Below are 23,581 nucleotides of genomic sequence, written 5' to 3'. Positions count from 1 at the left end.
GATGTTGTTGTTTAGTCGTTTAGTCGTGTCCGACTCTTCATGACCCCATGGACCAGAGCATGCCAGGCACTTCTGTCTTCCACTGCCTCCCGCAGTTTGGTCAGACTCATGTTTATAGCTTTGAGAACACTGTCCAGCCATCTGGCTGATAGGTGTGGCTGATAGGTGTGGTAAACCTGTTGACAACTGTTAACGACTGCAATTGGTCTTATAGGAAAAAGAAGTTGCTGAATTGCAACTTATTACCAAACTTAAAACCATGGGGAGACCTGGTCTGAATAGAGACACTGGATTCTTATCTCATTATACATGATAAAGCTATTTTTAGCCATCTCACCCCTTGCTTTTTCCTGTAAGACCATTGCAGTGTTAACAGTCGTCAGCAGGTTTACCACACCTATCAGCCAATCACCCATTCCCACCACCCTTCTGAGTAATACCCCTCCCCACCCTCTCACTATATATGAGGGTCTGGTGACTTTTGTTCCAGTGTATCTGAAGAAGTGTGCATGCACACGAACGCTTGTACCCAATAACTAACTTAGTTGGTTTCTAAGGTGCTACTGGAAGGAATTTTTTAATTTTGTTTTGACTTCGGCAGACCAATACAGCTACCTATCTGAGTTTCTACAGGATGCCTTTCCCACATAGCTATTTAGAACCAGGCTTCTGATGATGATTTATTAAATTTGTATACTGTCCTATACCCGCAGATCCCAGGGCTGTTCACAAGATAAAATCACAATATAAAAATACAAAATAGTTGCAATTAAAAACAAAAACAACAACCCAATAACACCCCCTTATACAGCTGAGACTTTTGGGGACAGTGTCCAGATGCAAAGGAATGACTATTCTGGCACGGTGGAGCCTCCTCAGTTCTAATGTTAGAAATGAATCATTATCCCCAACCCTGCTGAGGCAAACGAAATGCCACCCGTCACGTGGGCACGGGAAGCCCAAACGAGGCCTTCTGCTGCTCCTTTTCTCTCTCCTCTTGAAACTCTGAACAGGCCTAAACAGTTCGCTTCCAGGTCTTGACTTGTTGCCAATTTAAGAAACCAGAAACTCCTGAGATGACCTCGGGGCACCAGCTGGTTTCTGGCTCGGGAAGGCCCGCCTTGTGTTTCGTGCCAAGCATTCGTTCCCTGTATGCAGTTAAAGGAGAAGAAGACGGTGGAGGAGGAGGAAGAGGCGACGGCACTCCAGCCGGCCAGGAAGGAGCCATGGCTGCCGTCTTCCTGCCAGGTAACCTTCAGGATGAAGCCACTTGCTCGGTCTGCCTGGAGTACTTCAAGGACCCCGTCTCCATCGAGTGCGGCCACAACTTCTGCCGCTCCTGCATCGCCAAGAGCTGGAAGAGCCTGGAGAGCAATTTCCCCTGCCCTCAGTGCAGGGAGGTTTTCAAGGAGAAGAGCTTCAGGCCCAACAGACAGTTGGCCAACATGTCGGAGATCATCAGCCAGTTCATCATGCATGGCGGCAAGGGCCTGGAGGAGGACGGGCTCTGCGAGAAGCACAAGGAGGCCCTCAAGCTCTACTGCAAGGACGACCAGAAGACCATCTGCGTGGTGTGCGACCGGTCTCGGGACCACAGGCCGCACACCGTGGTGCCCATAGAGGAGGCCGCCCAGGAATACAAGGTAAGAGATCTGGTGCGCTGGTAGTTCTGCGCAGGTGTGGTGGGAGTGGCCCCTAGCTGGATTGCTCACAGGCCTTTAGACGGACATTGTTTGCTGCTAAGAAGACAACTCTTAAAGCTGAGAGGAAAGTTCTCTCCAGAATTTGTGGAAGGGGAGTGGAGGAGAGCAGAGGGGAAGGGATGACAGACCCTTGAATCTCAAGGTTCAACTGCCTTTGGTTTTCGCTTTTCCAGGAGGCCTAGAACGAGAGCAGGAGGCATTGGCGCCTGTCACTCTGAGCCCCCTCAGGATGTTGTCATCATCACATAAGAGCCCACCCACCTGTCAGATTTGGCCCACAAGGGGTCCAGGAGTTTATGATCTGGCCCTCCAACCAAAAAATATTCCCCCCCTCCTGCCCCCATTACCATATGGCTAGATAGGACCCAGGCAGTATTCTCTCTCTCTCCCCTGATGCCCCTGGAAGGGCGGGATACAAATATTATTTAAATTGTAAAAAGCTCCATGTCGGACTTTGGTTAAAGGCACAGGAGAGAAACTGATCTCAAAAGCTGAAAGCTGCAGGTTTCAAGGATGAACATAGAGAATTTGATTCCATTTGCATTTATGAGCAAACCTAATTTGCACTTTCCAAAGCAGTACGCAACTCAGACACAGCAATCTTCCCAAATTTGCATGTCTCCAAATTTTGCAGCGCAGTTCTCCAGTCACGTAATGTGTACAGATATGCACGTACTAGAGTCAAGTGTGCATACAAGTGAAAATACTATACAGGAATGCATTGTAGAAGAGAAATTGCTTTGCAGAAATGTTGTGTCGGTGGGGGGAAATTTGCACTGAAATGCTGAGTTTTTACAAGGACATGGTTTTTATTTACAAAAATGCACAAACTGATGTGGAATTGTGGCGGGCAGGCCTTGAGAATAGAAAAAAATGAGAAGCTGAGAGAAAAATGGACAGGTGTGCCCATCCCTAGTCTGGATGTGGCTTCTTAGAATAGCCACGCATAGCAGTGCCTGCCTAGATATCTCTGCTCAATAGTAAGCCCCATTGAGCTCAATGGGATTCCCAGGTAAGGGTGCATAGATTGCAGCTTGAATTTTTCATGAGGGGGCAGGGGTAAGTTGCACCTGTGCTGCTTGTCCTTGTCAGGCAGGAAAAGGTTAAGCAAGTAACCAAATTCCCGATCTATTTCTGGGAGGGAGAGTTCCCAAAGTGGGAATAAGGTCACAGGCTGACACTGTTTCACTGGAGAGCAGGAGCCCAGCTTGCTCTTCGGCTGTGCAGTGCCAATAGCTACTTAAAATAGAATTTCCAGCTGATGAAGGAGGGATGGCTGCAGGCTTAGAAAGGCTGGTCCATTGGCCCTGGAAGATTTGGGGGCAAGTCGTTCTGTGCTTGAGCTACGGGTCCTCCACCAACTTCCCTTTACACAAGTGGTCTTTGCACTGGGGACCACATAACACCAGTCCTGAGAGATCTGCATTGGCTCCCAGTACGTTTCCGAGCACAATTCAAAGGGTTGGTGCTGACCTTTAAAGCCCTAGACGGCCTCGGTCCAGTATACCTGAAGGAGCGTCTCCACCCCCATCATTCTGCCCAGACGCTGAGGTCCAGCACTGAGGGCCTTCTGGCGGTTCCCTCATTGTGAGAAGTGAGGTTACAGGGAACCAGACAGAGGGCCTTCTCGGTAGTGGTGCCCACCCTGTGGAACACTCTCCCTTCAGATGTGAAGGAAATAAGCAGCTATCCTATCTTCAAAAGACATCTGTTTAGGGAAGTTTTTAATATTTAATGCTGTATTGTTTTTAACACTTGATTGGGAGCTGCCCAGAGTGGCTGGGGAGACTCAGCCAGATGGGCGGGGTATAAATATATTATTATTATTATTATTATTATTATTATTATTATTATTATTATTATTTTGTGGGAATCTGCAGCTGGGTCTCTTTTTTATTTTTATTTTTAATACAGCTGCCGGGAAGGGTTCCCAATTTACATAGGTACCCAAGGGTGTTTGAAAGCAGTTTCAGCGAAGGGCAGTGATTCAAATCGGGGCTATGGTCTGACTGCACATAACGTAGCAATCTTGTTGAAGCTACGTTGTTCTGTCGTGGGAACTTACAGGGGAACCCCAGGGTTAATGTGATCTGGTGCTTAGAGCAGGGATGGGCTACAACTCCCATCAGCCCCAGACAGCATGGCCAGTGGTCATGGAGGATGGGAGTTGTAGTCCAATGGCACCAGGTTCCCCATCCCTAGGTTAAAGTCAGGTGTTGGGATAGGGCTGGTGAGTTGTGGGTTCGAATGCCCGCTCGGCCACGGGGTTTACTGGGTGACCTTGGGACAGCCACCATTCAGTCTTACCTACCTTACATGGTTGTTGTGAGTTTAAAACAACATGAGAAGAACTCTGGTGGTTCATTCTGTTCTGCATTCAGTTCAACCAGAATTTTCCCTCTGCCTATGGGAAGCCCACATGCAGGAACTGAGAGCAGCAGCACTCTGTCTGTTGTTGCCAAATTACTGTTGCAACCTGAAAGGTGTGTGTGTTTTTGTGTAAAACCACATGCCAATATGAGCTTTTCGGAAGAAAGTGAGACCTAAATGAAACAAAATAAAGCTATGCCACTTTAAGTTTTGTTTGAAGGAAGGTTGGACATAAATGTAATAAACAAAGAATAGATCAGTGATTTGTTTTTTTGAATTGGATTTATTTCCTATCTTTCCTCCCCAAGGGTGGCAAGCAGATACACATTAAAAAAACACCAAACCCATTATTGACAGCTGCACGAATTATTATAGCTAGGAAGTGGAAGGGGCAAGCAGAAAATAAAATGGAAAAATTGTATAAAGAGCTGTGGGATATAGCTGTTAACGATACATTATGTGCCATTAAGGTAAGATGGGGAACATGCAGGAGAAACGAGTTTGAGGAGATATGGAATGTGTTTGTAGAATTTGTACTTCTAAAATGGAAAGGGGTCAAACCATCACAAGAGGTGTTGAAATTTTGGGAGGTTGGATAGTTACAATGGAATGGTCCCAGTGGTGGGGTGCATATTTTTATTCCTATTTATGTATGATTATTACTTTGTCAAACTAAAATTTTAAAAAAGAAAAAATAAGACAGAAAGAAAAGGAAAACAAAGGAAAACATTCCAAAACAGATTAAAACATTCCAAAAACAATTTAAATTTAAAAAACCCCAACAAGCAGTCACAGTAAAAAACTTTCTTCTGTCCAATAACCTTGGGGTTGCCAGGAACAGTATTCTTTAATAATAATAATAATAATAATAATAATAATAATTACTATTATTATTATTTATACCCCGCCCATCTGGCTGGGTCCCCCCAGCCACTCTGGGCGGCTTCCAACAAAACACTAAAATACAATAACCTATTAAACATTAAAAGCTTCCCTAAACAGGGCTGCCTTTAGATCTCTTCTAAAAGTTTGGTAGTTATTTTTCTCTTTGACATCTGGTGGGAGGGCATTCCACAGGGCGGGTGCCACTACCAAGAAGGACCTCTGCTTGGTTCCCTGTAACTTGACTTCTTGCAGCGAGGGAACCACCAGAAGGCCCTTGGCGCTGGACCTCAGTGTCCGGGCAGAACGATGGAGGTGGAGACGCTCCTTCAGGTATACTGGACCACCAGATGCCTGGGAAAACAGGAATGTTTTCAAATTCCTCCTGAAAGTTAACAAAGGAGACAGGCACAGCTCACTAGGGGAGGGCATTCCACAGCCACCGCTGAAAAACTGTGTGGAAGCAGGAATAACGCAGCCAGTCCTGACGCCACTGTGCCATTGCTCTGATCATTTTTGGAGTCCCCTGGCTAATTGCATTAATGTAAAGAAGAAACAAACATTGGGCGATCAAGTCACAGATCTCCTGGGCAATGTATATTTAGGCCTTCAGGTTAATTTAGCTAGAACAGCTACCGCTCCATGCATGAATCACTGGTTAGTTCCAGGTATCACTTTCTAATAGGAATGTAGGCAGCTTGTCCACATGGGCCGTCACTTAGCACGGGCAATGCAGACATACCAAGGCTAAGCCTCCTGGCCCAGCTCTGAATGGGAGCCAAGCTGGGAGGTACTAAGGAACAGGGATCTGTCAGGATGTGCAGATAGCAGTGCAAATTGACATTTAGGGCTCCTCTAAATGACCTGTTTATTGAGGCTTCCATAGAGGTTAGACTAGGTCTGATCTTTACTGAGCGTTTGTTCTGATTTATTTGCAGGAAAGTTGGTACCAACAATGACAATTCATCTTGATTTGCTTGTGCAGGTGTACATGTACAGGTTGACCCCACATTTTTTCAATGCATTTCCCCATCACTTTCCTAACAGCAAAAAGTCTTTTTTTAAAAAAAGTAGGTTAGTTGCACAAGGCTGGCAGACCGCTTTAACTGTGCAAACCTACATTTCCTGCAAAATGCAGTCAGTCTGGAAGCAACATGGCTGCACATTAGTCATCATTTCTCCATGCCTGAGCACATTGAGAAGATGACCCTCCTTTTAATACTCCTTGATGTCTATTGTAGGTCAGTGCATTAAAACGGTAAGCAGGACTTCATCCAAGTCAGGGATCACTAGGTTTGAAACTCATAACCTGTGTTCGGTATCCATCAGCATTAAGCATGTGAAATAACACAGAGCCAACTGTGGACTGCATCTCCCTTGTCAATCATCATTGTGACAGTGGCCTACGTGAGAATTGTTTCCCCTTCCTCCAAGTCTGAGACTGCAGCTTTGAGCCAATATTTGAGTCCAGAAGCATCTAATTTTAGAAATTAAACATTGGAGGTGTAATAAATCCTTGTCATGTGGTGCTGCCAGGTGGAATAGCAAGGCAAAAGCATCGCCTTTCTCTGCTTTCAGCTTCTGAGTTGGAGGCAGGATCGTTGGCTTGAAACACCTGGCAACCCTAATGGGCAACTCCACACACACACTCTCTCTCACACACACTGCTGGATTGACATATAAGCTAAACAAGCTATAGCTTAGGGCCCCACTCTCTTGGGGGCCACCCAAAAAAATTAAAGAAAAAAACACCACTGGATTTACATTTCCAAAATATAAGATAAAAAAACCAATAAAATAAAACCTACATACATCAACAGGGTTGTGTTGTCTCCTATTATGTAAGTCATGGGCCCTGCCTGCTAGCCTGCTCCCTAAAATATCACTGGATTGCTCATTTCTAGATATGGGGTGCCTACATTCTGCACGGACTGGTTGCATGGCAACATGGCAAATGGCTTTAGATACCTATTAGGTCCATCAATTACCAGATAGCATATATTCAACACAAAAAACGGTGGCAATTTGGTGGGCATATAAAGGGCCCCATTACCTTCAGTAGCTTAGTGTCTCATCAAACCTAAATCTGGCCCTGTGTGTGTGTGCGCGCGCGCGTGCGCGCGCGCGCGCACACACACACACTTGTTGTTGTTTAGTCGTTTAGACATGTCCGACTCTTCGTGACCCCCTGGACCAGAGCACGCCAGGTACTCCTGTCTTCCACTGACTCCCAGTTTGGTCAAACTGATGTTGGTAGCTTCGAGAACACTGTCCAACCATCTCGTCCTCTGTCGTCCCCTTCTCCTTGTGCCCTCCATCTTTCCCAACATCAGGTTCTTTTCCAGGGAGTCTTCTCTTCTCATGAGGTGGCCAAAGTATTGAGCCTTGGCCAAAGTATTGGAGCACACACACCCATACCTACTCAAATCTCTGCAAATATACAAGTTGCTGTCAGGGATGGCGTGGTCCTGGGGGTGGGGTCCAATGAATTCTGCATCACCTGGCGTTCCTCTTGCCAATAGGATTTCCCACTTTTATCAGACTGGAGAGATCCTGGTTCAATTCATCACTCACCATGGACCCCAAATGGGTGACTTGTCACAATCTCTCGGCCTATTCTATTTCACAGTGCTGTTTTATAAGGATAAGGTGGGTGGAATTATTTCAGAGCAGCTTGAGCCCCCTGGAAGAAAGCTGGGATTAAAATGCAGTAAATAAACAGAATGCCGTGGTTGCTCGAGAAGAAGCAATTCCGGAGGTTGAGCCTTCTGCATCACTGTCCCACCAAGATTTCTGTGCCTGGATTCTCACTTAATGCAACTCCTTCTCATTAGTAGCATTGGACCCTGCCTTAAACTGAGACAGACCATTGGTCCATCTAGGTTGGTGTCATGTATTATGTTCTCACCCTGGCCAAAGGAGTATCGTCTATGTAGTTTTCACTCAGGTCCACGTCAGTTACTTTAGGCGGGAAACCCTGGGTTGTTGTTGCTACAATGTTGACAGCCGGCTGCCTATAAAAGCAGGCCGGCTGAACTGTTTGCTGTTCAGTTCTGTTCCAGCTTACAAATAAAGAGCTGCTTTGAAGAATCGCTGTGTCTGATATGTTCACCCACAACATAACAGTTGGTACTGTTTTTATGGCCATATATATATATAGCCAGAGCCTTTCTCAGAGAGCAGGTCTTTCCCACCCCAACCAGCTGGATGTTAAACTTATAATATTTTGCATGCAAAACGTGTGCCGTTTTTATACCGATGGTGAACTGCAGCCTGATGCAGCAAAAAATATGTGATGGGACCAACTGACATAATAATAATAATAATAATAATAATAATAATAATAATAATAATAATAGTAATTTATTATTTATACCCCTCCCATCTGGCTGGGTTTCCCCAGCCAATCAAGTGTTAAAAACAATACAGCATTAAATATTAAAAACTTCCCTAAACAGGGCTGCCTTTTGCTTCATCTTTCTGTTATCAGTTATGTTTGGCGGCTCCAGGTATGGATTGGACTTTCTCCTGCAGAACAGATCCCAAAGTACACGAAAAATGCAGGCTTTTTTAAAAAAATAAAATAAAATAATTATGTTTTTTGGATCTTAGGAACAAATTCAGACCCGTTTGGATTTCTTGAAGAAAGAGAGACAGGAGCTTCTGGAATTCAAAACACAGGACGACAAGAAAAGCCAAGACCTTTTGGTGGGTATCAGTTGTTACTTACAAGCTGGCAAATGGGTACAGCATGGACTCAGATGAGGGGGTATAATATAACAGAGCTGAAAAGGGTTGAATGGGGGGCCCCTGCTCTTTTGCCTTTCATAACAGCTTAATATTGTGATGAAGTGTGGAGCTGGTAAAGCAGAGATAAGCATTATCATGCACTGCACATGTCTGCCCATCTAGATCCTCTTGAAGGCGTAGAGCATGACAAGAATTTGAATTTGAAAATTTTGAATTTGAAATCCTGCAGTCAAGCATTGCTACACAGAGAACAGAGGTCTTTGGCTACATCCTCACTCAGAAGAGAGAATATAAATGTGCTTTAACATTGCTTCTGAGTTGTTGTTGTTTAGTCGTTTAGTCGTGTCCGACTCTTCGTGACCCCATGGGCCAGAGCACGCCAGGCACTCCTGTCTTCCACTGCCTCCCGCAATTTGGTCAAACTCATGCTGGTAGCTTCAAGAACACTGTCCAACCATCTCGTCCTCTGTCGTCCCCTTCTCCTTGTGCCCTCCATCTTTCCCAACATCAGGGTCTTTTCCAGGGAATCTTCTCTTCTCATGAGGTGGCCAAAGTACTGGAGCCTCAGCTTCAGGATCTGTCCTTCCAGTGAGCACTCAGGGCTGATTTCCTTCAGAATGGAGAGGTTTGATCTTCTTGCAGTCCATGGGTCTCCTCCAGCACCAGAATTCAAAAGCATCAATTCTTTGGCGATCAGCCTTCTTTATGGTCCAGCTCTCACTTGGGTTACATGACAGTAGAATACAAGGGGTATCTGGATAAGTTCCACAGCAACAGGTTCACAGCCAAAGACCTCTGTTCTGTGTGCCAATTGACTTCATGGGCAGACACCTTGGTTACGTGGCTGCTTAAAGCAGTTTCAACTCATAACAGACTCAGAGCACAAATTTATAGTGCAGATGACAAACTAGGTGAAAGGTTAGGAGTGTCCCTTGTAATGTTTGCAAATTATAACTCTGTTCCTTATCCTCTGCTGCCATCTATTGTTTGTACTTATTTATCATTACTCTCCATCTACAGCCTTTGTGGAAGCGAAAAGATGCTTCCTGGATGCTTCCCTTTTGGGGGGCAGGATTCAAATCACATACCGGCAAATTCAGGTTACATGATTAAAGTGGATTTGGAGCTTGTAAGCAACTAGCCCACATCCCATAATGCTTTTTGCAATAAGGAAAGTGATGGCAGCATGTATTGGAAAGTGTAGGTCTGGCTGTCATCCCAAAACACGACAGTAGATGCCTTCACTTGTAATTTAAGGAGAGGCTCTTTTTAAAGGCAGAGTAATGGTAAGGTTACAGGTTTTAGGGGGTCAGTCTGGACGACACCCAGGGTCCCTTACAAACCTGTGATCCTGTGTAGATGAGGTTAGAATCTATAAGAGGCAAGTGGCCAAACCAAAAACCTCAAAACCACCATTCTGAAGGGCCCTTTTATTGACACCATTCTGACATTAGTTGGCCAAAGTTGTGTTTTGAGACTGTTTGGTGGTGTCAGCCCTTCTGCTAACTGGCAATCTTGGTTTTGTTTCTTTAAGAAAACTATAGAGACTGAGAGACAGAAGGTCCTCTCTGAATTTGAAGGGATGCGCCAGTTTCTGCATGAACAAGAGCAGCTTCTTCTGGGTCAGCTGGACAAGATGGAGAAGGGCATCACCAAGAGGCAAAACGAGAACATCACCGAGCTCTCCAAGGAGATTTCTCTCCTCAACAAACTCATTGCTGACCTGGAAGACAAAATCCAAGAGCCAGTGCTTGATTTCCTCAAGGTAAGACTCCCCCCCCCCCAAATACGCATGCATCCCAGAACCTTTGTGCAAAGCCAAGCCTATTATCACCAGCGTCACCTATAAATTATCTGACACACTGCACCACGATAGATGTCTGGATGTGTACACACTTGCAGAACTTGCAGGACCTGTTGTACTTTCTTGATCAAGTACTTAGAAACCTCGCCTCAGGAATGTGCTTTCCTCAAGGAAAGTAAAAGTCATGTTATCCTTGCCTTGGCAGTGCTGGATTTGACCAGAATATTGACATTTAGGGTGGTCTCCTAGGCCACATTCATGCCATACTTTTAAAGCACCATGATGCCACTTCAAACAGTCGTATAAAGGTAAAGGTTCCCTGAGAGTAAAGTCCAGTCGCAAACGACTCTGGGGTTGTGGCGCTCATCTCGCTTTACTGGCCGAGGGAGCCGATGTTTGTCCGCAGACAGTTTTTCCGGGTCATGTGGCCAGCATGACTAAGCCGCTTCTGGCGAACCCAGAGCAGCGCATGGAAACGCCATTTACCTTCTCGCCGCAGCGGTACCTATTTATCTACTTGCACTGGTGTGCTTTCGAAATGCTAGGTTGGCAGGAGCAGGGACCAAATAATGGGCACTCACCCCCATTGGGTGCATTCAAACCGCCGACCTTCCGATCAGCAAGCCCAAGGCTCAGTGGTTTACACCACAGCGCCACCCACATCTCAAACAGTCATAGCTTCCCCCCAAAGAATTCTGGGAGCTATAGTCTGTTATGGGTGCTAAGAGTCGTTAGGAGACTGCTATTCCCCTCACAGACTACAATTCCCAGAGTTCCCTGGGAAGAAGGATTGATTCTGGAGATTGTAGGTCATGGAGGCAAGGATCTCCTAACAACTCTTCATTAAGGGTGCTGAGAGTTGCAAGCGAAGCTTTTTACAGCACAAAGTGAAGCATTATTACTTGCTAACATCTGCGGATTGAGCAGCTGTCAAAAGCAGAGGAGCCAGGGAGTTAGGAAGAATGTCAGTCGCCCTGACATCTGCAACAAATGGAATTAAAACAGGACTGAGTTTCTTTTGATTCAGAAACAATCTTTTCTGATTTCTGTATTGTTGGAGAAAAATACTCCCCCTCACCCCCATCACTTGAAAATTGCTTTGCAGAAAAGCTGTGCTCTGTGGTGTTGATTTTTAAGCCTTGATTTTTCTGTTTGCCACCGTTCTCATGCTGCACCTAATGTTCCCATGCCAAGCAGTTTCTTTGACCTATTTAAAGGCTGCAGAATTCCTTGCTGAAGATGGCTGTAGCCCAGAAATCTGGGCTGTGGTCTCTTTCTATACATAGCATACTGTACTAAGGACATTATTGCGATCATGAGAAAGACCACTACACACACAGACACACGCTCTTTTATTAACTTTCAACATTTTAAACATATACAGTCAAAAAGCATTTTTGTCTTTTCTCTAATTTTTGCCAGCATCCCACCCCTTTTCCAATAGAGTTGCTGTTTCTCTTCTGCTACTGCATCCTGTCTTCTACCTATCAAATCCGAACCACCACTCCACAAATGGTGGACAATTCTGGTATGAGCATTGGTGGCGGTGTTGTGGCTGTGGACTAAACACTTGAACACCCTCCCTGTGGCATAGCTGTCAACCGTCCCTTATTTGGCGGGAAACTCCCTTATCCCAGCGCTATGTCCGGCTGCTGTCCCTTATTGATGATGTCCCTTCAATTTCCCGGGTTTCAAAGGAAGCAGCTCCTCTCCCTCCCTTCCTGCCGGCCAGGGAGGAGGGAGGCTCCAATTGTGTTGCTTGGCTGCGTTGCTCACCCAATAAGGAGTCTAAGATCGACTCGGGGGTGGAGCTTGCATGCCTGGTGCCTATCAAGTCAGCCGCGTTGCCTGGGAACTCACCTTTGCTCAGTGCTTCCCAGCGGAGAGGTGACGGTGGTTTTCCTTGTTTTCCTTGCTGCACCCCCTTTGCCTTTGCTGCTCTGTGGGAACCACCACTTGAGGCTTCGTTTGGCTGCTGGGCTGGCTGGGCTTTCTGCCTTTGGCTCGGGAGCTGGTTGACTAAAGTCCCTTATTTTGGCTGCTGGTCCCTTATTTTCAAATCTGTAAGTTGACAGCTATGCTCTGCGGGCTTCCAGCCTTTCTCCAGACAGCTGGTGCTATACACAGAAGTCAGCTGTTGGGAACTGCAGCAGAAGAACCCTTTTAAAAAGCATTTGTGACTCCTGCATCTATATGGCAGTAGATGCAGCAGGATGGAGTGGCAACTAGAAAACCAGAATGTCCTACACTAAGGCACTCCTTCCGTCAGGACAAGCGCTTAGGTTTGCCAGATGGAATGACCCTTGCCCTGATCCACAGGCCCAAAGGAGGTGCCTGTTGAAGTGTAGGTGGGTTCCCATGAGGCAAGACACAGTGATAACAGCAAGAACCTTTGTTGAACTAACAGAACTGGACAACAGGGGCAAAGCTACTTCCTATATACATTTCTGAAGGCCTGGGCCACTCCCACTCCCAACGTGATTGGCTATCTAAACTTCCAAGCTGCGAATCATGACTCAGAGTTTGAGGGCCAATGGCATAGACCCAAACCCTGATACGTACTGTGATTGGATATCATGTATCGAATCAGAATGCAGGGGTTCAGAATCCTTAGTCCAGACCAGGCACCCCTAACCTGTGGCGCTCCAGATGTTTTGGCCTACAACTCCCATGATCCCTAGCTAGCAGGACCAGTGGTCAGGGATGATGGGAATTGTAGTCCAAAACATATGGAGGGCCGAAGGTTGGGGATGCCTGGTCCAGACTCAAGCTCAGGCAAACACAGACCACTGAATACATAACACCTGTGCAAGTGGTTTGATGCAGGGATACCAAAGAAAGATGCCAGAAGTGCCAGACGGATGCCCCTCTCCAATGCTGGGATCCAGTGCTTTGAGCAGGCCGCAGCTCCACCACACAGCTCACCCCACACACCCTGGTTGGCGTTTGCAGAAGTTACGCTGCTGGGGCAAACACAGAAACAGCAAGTGTCTGTCATGACTCTCGACTCCCAGGCAAACATTTTATGCATTACCTGTACAGAATACTGTCGCCCATGAAGGGGGAGCAGGAAAAATCTTAAACATGTAGCAGAGTTTCCAAAAAACAGACCAGAGGCGATTGTACTTCATCTAGCAGAGCTTTACTTTCTACTGAAGGCAAATGAGCATAAATGGTCACAAATCCAGTACAATCAGGATTGGCACTGCCCATAAAAATCCAGTTGCAGCGAAAAACAATAAAACTTACACTTAAAAGAACTTATAATCAGAACTAATCAGAATAGGAAAAATATCTGCATATCAGATCAATACTTTCTGTACAAAGAAATGGAAACTGACAAAAATGCCATACGTCAGTTTGGCCAGAATCTCCCCTCGGTCCACAGGTGGCAGGCATCGAACTCTGTCTCCTCTTCCTAGGCCAATAGCCAAGGATGCCAAGAGAACAGAGATAAGTGTGGCATCAAAGCAGGCCAATTAGCATAGATCAAAGCAAACGGATAAACATAGTGAGCTCATTCTTGCATCAAATACTAATTAGTCTCTGGGTTATCTTGACTACCAAATGGCCTTTACAGGCCTTAAGGAACAAATATTCAGCGTTTGGTTCTACACACTCCTCCTCTCTTCCCCCTGCATGCTGTTCCAGGGTGTCAAGGACTGGCTGGATGCTGAGGAGTGGTGGGAGGCAGCAGCTGGGGGACCCTCATGGGAACCCCCAGGGGAAGAAGGCTCAGAGCCCGGGGATTGGTGGTGGGACGACGATGAGTGGCCAGAGGGAGCAGATCGGGAGCAGGAGGAGGTGGTGTCGGAAGCTAAAGAGGTAACAGGGTTTAGCGAGCAAGGATATTCCAACAATTGAAGAATGGCAACAGAAAGTACAGTGGTACCTCAGGTTACATACGCTTCAGGTTACATACGCTTCAGGTTACAGACTCCGCTAACCCAGAAATATTACCTCAGGTTAATAACTTTGCTTCAGGATGAGAACAGAAATCGCGCGCAGCAGCAGCGGGAGGCCTCATTAGCTAAAGTGGTACCTCAGGTTAAGAACAGTTTCAGGTTAAGAACGGACCTCTGGAATGAATTAAGTACTTAACCAAGGCTAACTGGAAGAATCTGACAGCAGGATGATGAGAACTTCCAAAAAGAATGGTCCAAATTTACGGTATACTTAGAGAAAACTGTACATAAATAAAGACACTCACAGGACTGAAATAAAACTCATAACATTTATTGTAAACATTTGGTTAGACCACAAGATGTAATGCTGTAATATAATAAGGAATGTATGTCTAAAGCAGAATACAAAGAATTATTAAGGAATTATAGACATTTATAGAATGTACCGCATTTTTTGCCCTATAGGACGCACTTTTCCCCCTCCAAAAATGAAGGGGAAATGTGTGTGCGTCCTATGGGGCGAATGCAGGCTTTCGCTGAAGCCTGGAGAGCGAGAGGCATCGGTGCGCACCGACCCCTCTCGCTCTCCACGCTTCAGGAAGCTATCCGCAAGCCTTGCACGCCCGGTGGGCATTCCCGCGGGCTCGCAAGGCTTGTGGACGGCAGCCTGCAGCCCGAAGCACGGGGCGCCCTCCGGAGGACGCCCCGTGCTTCGGGCAGGTGTCTGCAAGCCTCGCGTGCCCGGCGGGAGGTCCGGCCGGGCGCGTGAGGCTTGGGGTGGCAGCTAGCAGCCCGAAGCAAGGGGCGGGCTGCAGAGCACTCCCCGTGCTTCGGGCTGCTGTCCGCAAACCTTGCGCGACCGGCGGGAGGTCCCGCTGGGCGCGCAAGGCTTGAGGCGGCAGCCTGTTCTGTGGGCTGGGGTCGGGGGGTGCTCAGGCTTGGGCTTCCCCCGCCCCAGCCCCGCGACTGGGGGGGGGGAATATTTTTTTTTATTCATTCCCCCCCCCCAAATGAGGTGCGTCCTATGGGCCAGTGCGCCTTATAGGGCGAAAAATACGGTATATATAGCAATCACGCTGAAGAGCAATGTAGAGAAGCCAGAAGAGGGGTGGAGGGAAGTTAATTCGGATAAGATATAGATTGAAAGGAGAATAATATTGTTAAGCTGTATTGTGTTTAAAATATTTGGAAAAAATTACTGGGGGAAAAACACCAGGATTTAGTGAGCAGGAAGAGGCTGTGGCAGAGAGCAGCCCAGAGAGAGAGGCGGAGGCTGGAGAGGAAGGGGACCAAGAGGCTGCTGAGGGTGCCAGGGAGTCTCCCCCTCCTGCTGTAACCAGCTGCCCTTTCCCCTGGTCTCCCAGAGCCCAAAGAGGTATGAAGAGGGTGGAGCAAAGACAGACAAGGCGTCGGAGTCTCGGGTTGCTTGGGAAAGACCATGGGGAGGAGGAGGAGGCTTAGAGAGCTGTGGGAAGGCAAGGACCTTCCATCCCCGCTACTGCCCCATCGGGGCAAGATCTACGGGGAAGAATTGCTGGGCTCACTAGGCCCAAGCTGCTGTTTCTTTGAAAGGGTTAAATTCAGGGTTACTGCTGACCTGCTACCGATACCCGCCCTAACGCCGCTGCCCACCCACCCCCCCGCTCAAGTTGATTGCTGGGTGGGGTGAGAAGATGGGGGAAGCCCTCAGAGCCAGTGTGGTGTAGTAGTTAAGAGCGGTGGACTTGTAATCTGGGGAACCGGGTTCGCTTCCCTGCTCCTCCACATGCAGCTGCTGGGTGACCTTGGGCCAGCCACACTTCCCTGAAGTCTCTCAGCCCCACTCACCTCTCAGAGTGTTTGTTGTGGGGGAGGAAGGGAGAGGAGAATGTTAGCCGCTTGGAGACTCCTTCGGGTAGTGACAAAGCGGGATCTCAAATTCAACTCTTCTTCTTCTTCTCTTGCGAGAGCAGAAATTGTGTAGGGTTCTGCTGACGCGACTGGTTAGGTGAATTCCACCCATTGCCTCTGGAATTTATGTGAATAAAGGGGAAGCAATTGCAGGGGGTTGGACTAGCTGGCCCTCTGGGTCCCTTCCAACTCGACGGTTCTGATTCAAAAATGGAACGAAATGCAACGTGTTAGATGACTGCTCTTCCCCCAACCCTCTTTCCCTCCCCTCTCCTGTTTCCCGTGTGGTGTAGTGGTTAAGAGTGGTGGACTCGTAATCTGGTGAACCGGGTTCGCGTCTCCGCTCCTCCACATGCAGCTGCTGGGTGACCGTGGGCTAGTCACACTTCTCTGAAGTCTCTCAGCCCCACTCACCTCACAGAGTGTTTGTTGTGGGGGAGGAAGGGAAAGGAGAATGTTAACCGCTTGGAGACTCCTTTGGGTAGTGACAAAGCGGGATATCAAATCCAAACTCCTCCTCTTCTTCTTTCTCTTCCAGGATGTGACAAGTGCCCTGATCAGGTACGGAGCTGCAATTTCACCCCCTCTTTGTTCTGTGTTCATGAACCAACTGAAAGGTCAGTGCCAGCCATTCAGGGAAGCAGAGTCTCAGAGCCATATTCTGCAGGCTGCAGCCCAGATGACTCTCTCGGGTCATTACAAATCCCAGGCTCCTTATAACCAGTTTGAGTGTGAATACGATCCCACCCTCCCAATCTCAGCTTTCCATCACCTACATAGGCAGCCAGACTGGCAGCTCTCAGACAGAAATAGGGAGTGTGGGGAGGGCTAGGGAGAAGGAAGAGTTATTTTCTTGTTTATTTGTGCAGCAGCGAAGCCACCGGGGTGAAGTTCAATCCTTGAAGCCTCATATGTAAAAAAACAAAACAAAACCCTCTCAAACTGGGAGGCAAAGCTTTGCTCTTTTGTCTGTCGTAACTCTCAGTTCAGTAACTCTTCTAATTTTCGCAACCTGTCAGGAGCGATGACCTTAAATGTCAAAAGCCGGTTCCCGTTTCTTCTGACATGAAGGGCCACACCTGCAATTTCTCTCTGAAGACTGTGGTCCTCAAGGGAGTGCTAAAGAAATTCAAAGGTAAAGAGAAGCAACACCACTCTGTTCAAATCCATTCTCGGTATTTTAGCATCTGAAAGCGGAAGCGTTGGCTTGTGGCATGCCATGGCCCAGCACAGAGCAGTCTCGATAACAATTTGCATTATTGATTTTACAGAAGACAGCCTGAAAGAACTGCTTTCTTAATTGACTAGCGCAGGGGTTGTCAGCCTGGTCCATACCGCCCACTAGTGGGCGTTTCGGGGTTCTGCGGCACAAGCTGAATCCTCCTTCCATTGAGCACTGGTGGGCGGTAAGGAAATTTTACCACCAAGAAAGATGCATTAGTGGGCGGTAGGTATAAAAAGGTTGACTACCCCTGGACTAATGGGATGCATTGTTGTAGTGCAGTGATGGCCTCTGTGCTAGCTGGATTTTCCGAAAGGGTTTAGACAAATTCTCCTGGTAGCCAGCAGTTTGTGGGGTGCCTGCTGTGTATTCTTCTTTTGCACCGGACAGGGGTGGGATTTGCTGCCTCTACCAAAGGCTATTAATCATGGTGGCCGTAAGGAGCAGCCTCCATATTCAGAGGGAGGGGGCAATAACGGGGGGGGGGAGCAGCTGCCTCCATGCCCTGCTTGCAGCCTTCCCAGAGGACTCTGGGTGGTCACTGCTGGAATCAGAATGCTGTACTACAGGGGTGGAGAACCTGTGGCCTCTGGTCTTAAATTGGGCTTCCTGGTCCCATCATTTGGCCAGTGAGGTCGTTTTGGCCTAGCCACGCCTACCTGCCCTACACCTGGCATTAGGTATGGGGCAGGTAAAGAGACAGCAGGGTTGGGGGCGGAGAGGTTGCAGGTAACCTGTTCAGCAGCACCTACGAAGCCCTGTGCATGTGATTTTGCAAGCCCCGACAATCAGCTGATGCAGAGAGCTGTAACCAGCAGATCTAGAACATGGAACAAGTTGGTCTGTGCCAGCCTTCATCAAGCTGATGCCCTCCAGATAATTTGGACTACAACTCCCATCAGCCACTGGAAGGCGCCGGCTTGGGAAAGACTGGTATTTGTTTATGACACAGAGGTTACTAACAGTTTCCATTCTCTTGTATGGGTCTCTGTGTGTGTGTGTGTGTGTGTTTGCGTACAGTCATACCTCATGTTACGTTTGCTTCAGGTTGCGCGTTTGCAGGTTGCATCCTGCGGCGACCCGGAAGTACCGGAAAGGGTTACTTCCGGCTTTCGCTGCTCGCACATGCGCAGACGCGCAAAATGACGTCATGTGCATGCGCAGAAGCGGTGAATCGCTACCCGCGTACGCACAGACGCAGGTTGCGTTCTGCTCATGTTGCGAACGAGCCTCTGGAACGGATCCCGTTCGCAACCGGAGGTACCAGTGTATATGCATATCCAGGGAGCTGATTGTAATTACAAGAGAAGTTAAATTACACACACACACACACACACTGCAAAAAAACCTGTGCACCCAATGAAAAATAGTGGGTACTGTATAGTATAATATGTATGTATATGGTGTTTGGACAGAATCTCTTTCTGCTGTTCCTAGTTAGCCCTGATTTTCATTAATGGGCTTCCTCTTCTTTCAGATCACCTACGGGATGAATTGGGGAAAGGTGAGAAAGGTAAGTGCTGGTAATTAGCTAGATTTTCTGAAGAACCAGATCATACACCTGAATGTTCAAAGCAGACGTTGTGTGTGTTAATACGTATATCCAGAAATGAGTTTCAAGGGTTGTTTTTCAAGGCATGTAATAAAAACTCTGCCAGTCTCCTGTATTCTCTGTTTTCAGTAATGTCACTGAATACAGTCATGGCTCAAAAGCTCATGGTTGCTGCATTGGCTTTGGGCAGAAGTGTATTGGGAAAGTGGTGGACACACTATCAGAAGCTGAATGGCCACCTGTCAGGGATTACGTAATATAGCGGTTGGTTTCCCAGCCTAATTAAGGGAGGAGCAAAGTGAGAATGCTTGAGCTGTATGAAGAACCTAGGACAGAAATGCCCACACCATACATTTAAAGCACATTCAACTCCTATTTAAATTGTGTGGCTTTACCCAAAGAATCATGGGAAGTGCAGTTTACACACACACACACCCCGAGCTATAATTCTCAGCGCTCTTAAGTTCTCTGAATTTTTAGGGAGGGAGAGTCCTGTGGTTTAAACGTACGTTGAATGTGCATTCAATGTATGCTGTGATCCTAATTTACTTATCTCATGTCTCTCTGTGTTTCATCCCAGCACAACCTATTTAAAACATTATTATTTAAATTTGTCTACTGCCCTATACCCGCAGGTCTCAGGGCAGTTCACAAGATAAAATCACAAGATACAAGCACAAAATACATAATTAAAATAAAAACAAAAAAGACTCCAACACATTTCAAAAGGGCATTGGATGTCCAAATTGTGAAACCTGTCATAGGAATTCTAAGGTCTCAAATATAGAATAAATGTTGATAATTGCATAAGATAAACATACATAAATATATAGACCACATGCCTAAAATAGTACAGGAGAGCAATCCAAAAGCATCTTGGCTCTTCTAAAATCTCTAAATATTTCCTCTGCCTCCTTAATCCCCTATGCCTGAGAACTGGTAGGCAGATAGCAACCAGGGGGAAGTTCCTGAAGGAATTCCTCTCCTTTATCCAGTGCCATTTTTTTCCTTTAAAAAATGTTTAGGGGTACTCTCATTTTGACTCAAAAAACCCCACCATTTTATAGCTCAAACTGGGAAAAATAAATACAGTTAATGGACAAAAGTACAGAAATTCACAAAATTTACCCCTGCGTCCCCGCAGAAGAAAGCACTGCCTATATCTTTCAACCTCCTTTGTATAATTAATGTTTGCCCGGATAATAATTGTTAAATAGTGGGTAGACATAGCAGACGATGCAGCGATTTCTCCAAAGCAGCTCTTTATTTGTAAGCTGGAACAGAATGTAGGTATGTTTGAATATTTTAAGGATTGTATGAAATGTATGTTTGTATGCTTGTATATTCGCAATATGTGTGTATTAATGCTGAATTATTTTAAAATTAAAAAAAGATTTTTTAAAAAAGGAACAGAACTGCACAGCAAACAGCTCAGCCGGCCTGCTTTTATAGGCAGCCGGCTGTCAACATTGTAGCAACAACAACCCAGGGTTTCCCACCTAAAGTAACTGATGTGGACCTGAGTGAAAACTATATACATGATACTCCTGGTGGCCAGTGAGAACTTCAAATAATAATAATAATAGTAGTAGTAATAATAATAATAATAATAATAATAATAATAATAATAATAATAATATTTATACCCCGCCCATCTGGCTGAGTTTCCCCAGCCACTCAGGGCAACTCCCAATCGAGTGTTAAAAACAGTACAGCATTAAATATTAAAATATTAAAAACTTCCCTAAACAGGACTGCCTTCAGATGTCTTTTAAAAATAGGATAGCTGCTTATTTCCTTGACATCTGATGGGAGGGCGTTCCACAGGGCGGGCGCCACCACCAAGAAGGCCCTCTGCCTGGTTCCCTGTAACTTGGCTTCTCTCAGGGAGGGAACCGCCAGAAGGCCCTCGGCACTGGACCTCAGTGTTCAGGCTGAATGATGGGGGTGGAGATGCTCCTTCCGGTATACTTGGCCGAGGCCAGTATATGCCCTTCCTGTTAATTTTCTCTGTTGTTCCTGCGGGGGGTTGACATATCGCTCTTATCCTGCCTCCTAGAGGAGCTGCTCCTGGACCCAGAGACGGCCAACCACCTCCTCATCCTCTCGGCGGACCTCAAGGGCGTGAGGATGGGCTGCCGAAAGCAAGATCTACCTGACAACCCCAAGCGCTTCGACACCAACTCCCGCGTCCTGTCCACTGAGGGTTTCAAGTCGGGGAGGCATTACTGGGAGGTGGAGGTGGGGTCTGCTGACGGCTGGGCCTTTGGGGTGGCCAAGGAGTCGGTGCGCAGGAAAGGCTTGACCCAGTTTAGCCCTGAAGAGGGTATCTGGGCATTGCAGCAAACGGGAGGGCGGTACTGGGCAGTCACCGTCCCCAAGCGCACCCCGATTTTCATGCCCGAGAGGCTCCACAAAGTGAGGGTTTACTTGGACTACGAAGGGGAAGAGGTGTCCTTCTACAACGCTGACAACATGCAGCACATTTTCACCTTCAACGTCGCCTTTACGGAGAGGGTGTTCCCCCTCTTCTCCGTTTGCTCCACTGTCACCTACATTAAACTTTGCTCCTGAGAGCAGCAGGGTGCTTCGTTCCAAGAGGGTGGGCAGCCACATTATTTGCGCGCAATGAAAACCATAGCCCGCTTGCTTTCGATGCCAAGGCGTCCGTCCCTGGGGGCCACCACCGAGGAGGGCCTGGTAGTCACATAACCTTGTGATGGCTGCAGGAAAACTGCTTTGGGGGTGGGAAATGCCTTCAGAGAGCCAGTGTAGTGTAGTGGTTAAGAGCGGTGGACTCGTAATCTGGTGAACCGGGTTCGCTTCCCCGCTCCTCCACATGCAGCTGCTGGGTGACCTTGGGCTAGTCACACTTCTCTGAAGTCTCTCAGCCCCACTCACCTCACAGAGTGTTTGTTGTGGGGGAGGAAGGGAAAGGAGAATGTTAGCCGCTTGGAGACTCCTTAGGGTAGGGATAAAGCGGGATATCAAATCCAAAACTCTTCTCTTTAAACTGTCATGGCTTCCCCCCAAAGCATTCTGGGAGCTGTACTCTGTTAAAGGCGCTTTAGGAGACGTTAATTCCCCTCACAGAGCGACAGTTTCCGGAGTGGTTTAACAAACAACCCTTTTAATCACCATTAATTAATGCAGAATGAGTACTGTATTGGCTACAATGGGCAAAACATCCTCCTGTTTCTCTCCCTGACATTACGTGGAAACATTAATGTTTTGGATTCAAATTTTACACTATGACTTTGTGTCAGGTTTTGTCATTTCTTTGACAATAGATCGGTTTGACTATCAACATACAGTCAAACCTCGGTTGTCGAACGTAATCCGTTACGGAAGACTGTTCGACTTCTGAAACGTTCGGCAACTGAGGTGTGGCTTCCGATTGGTTGCAAGAGTTTCTTGCACTCAATCGAAAGTCGCGTTGGACATTCAGGTTCCGAAAAATGTTCAAAAACTGGAGCATTTACGTCCAGATTTTTGGCATTCAGGAGCCAGAGGCATTTGGGAAGCAAAGTTTGACTGTGAGTCACTGCACAGACTTAAACTGACCCAAGTCATTCCTCCTTCACTGCGAGGGATGTGTAGGGTCCCTACCAGAGACTCATCGATGCCCTCACCAAACTAGAACCCCCAGAATTCTTTGTTGGAGGCAGACCATTGACCTAGCATGACCTTGAAAACCATTTCTTGAGATATGCATTGTCTCATCTGGGAAGACTCAAATGGTTTGCATCATACATACATCATTTGGTTTTCTATACCTACTTTTTAAAATTCTGCAGCACGGAGCTTGACCACATGATGACGAGCGTTTTGAAACTTGATGATTGTTGAAAGGCCTTTGCAAACAGTACCTGTGGATATGGCCCAATCCCTCCCTCTCTCTTTCTGTCTTTGCCTTCATACATTCAAGCTCTCTGGCTAGGCTTAGCCATTGTTGGAAGCGTTCAATGGGTGCTTAAGTTGCTCATTATCTAAATATGACCTTGGAATGTGCCTACAAATTCCATCTATTTGCAGGATGGAACTAGTTTGTTTAGCTTGAGCAAGGGCAAGGAGACTTGAAAGACAGTTTGACTGACAGATTTGCTATGAGGTTGAGCTTATTTTGGGGGGAGCGGGGTTGTATGGCCCTGATGCAGCTGTGAACCTAGAACTGCTCTCCTGTGTACTTGCTTCTGTGCCTCTGTAATCCTCCTTGCTCAATTTGTACATTTGTAAATAAATTGGTTAGTACAGAGACACCATAAGTGTGTATTGATCTTTTCTCTGAAGGAAACTTCCCTTGACTGGGGGGGGGGGGAGGATGAAATAATCTTTTTAAAATTACATCTTTTAAATAACTGACATCAATGCATTTGGTATCATTACAGTCAACCATTAGCCATTTCCCACCCATATGGTTCTGCTTTCATGCCTTCTTCCTCAGAAGAAGACAGATTGTTGCTCAAAGGCTGATATTCAATCTTGTACGCATCATGGGCATAG

At 46.8% G+C, this 23,581-nt stretch overlaps 1 protein-coding gene across 2 annotated transcripts; it reads left to right on the top strand.

The window, feature by feature from the left end:
- The first annotated feature begins 762 nt into the window (after positions 1-762).
- LOC309336854 (E3 ubiquitin-protein ligase TRIM7-like) lies at positions 763-23,335 on the top strand. Of its 2 annotated transcripts, none has more exons than XM_081853290.1 (7): positions 763-1,643; positions 8,568-8,663; positions 10,240-10,470; positions 16,843-16,865; positions 17,327-17,439; positions 19,004-19,039; positions 21,138-23,335. In XM_081853290.1, exons 1-7 carry the CDS (start codon positions 1,077-1,079, stop codon positions 21,650-21,652), a joined length of 1,581 nt encoding a protein of 526 aa, XP_081709416.1. In that variant the 5' UTR covers positions 763-1,076; the 3' UTR covers positions 21,653-23,335. The 2 variants fall into 2 exon arrangements, with proteins under 2 accessions (XP_081709416.1, XP_081709415.1); XM_081853289.1 differs by having other exon boundaries at positions 768-1,643; positions 17,324-17,439.
- The last annotated feature ends 246 nt before the right edge of the window (positions 23,336-23,581 follow it).

This window comes from Podarcis erhardii (genome assembly GCF_964252035.2).
Source record: "Podarcis erhardii genome assembly, chromosome: 2".
Lineage (NCBI taxonomy): Eukaryota > Metazoa > Chordata > Lepidosauria > Squamata > Lacertidae > Podarcis > Podarcis erhardii.
The sequence above is the reverse complement of the archived record's forward strand: the minus strand, read 5'-3'. Positions and strand labels throughout refer to the sequence as shown.

Bases quoted from the DNA above. Each gene is read 5' to 3' on its own strand.
- LOC309336854 (XM_081853289.1), top strand. From the start codon at position 1,077: ATGACCTCGGGGCACCAGCTGGTTTCTGGCTCGGGAAGGCCCGCCTTG. The intron at 8,664-10,239 runs GTGGGTATCAGT...TGTTTCTTTAAG, and splicing joins AGAAAAGCCAAGACCTTTTG to AAAACTATAGAGACTGAGAG. The intron at 19,040-21,137 runs GTAAGTGCTGGT...CCTGCCTCCTAG, and splicing joins ATTGGGGAAAGGTGAGAAAG to AGGAGCTGCTCCTGGACCCA.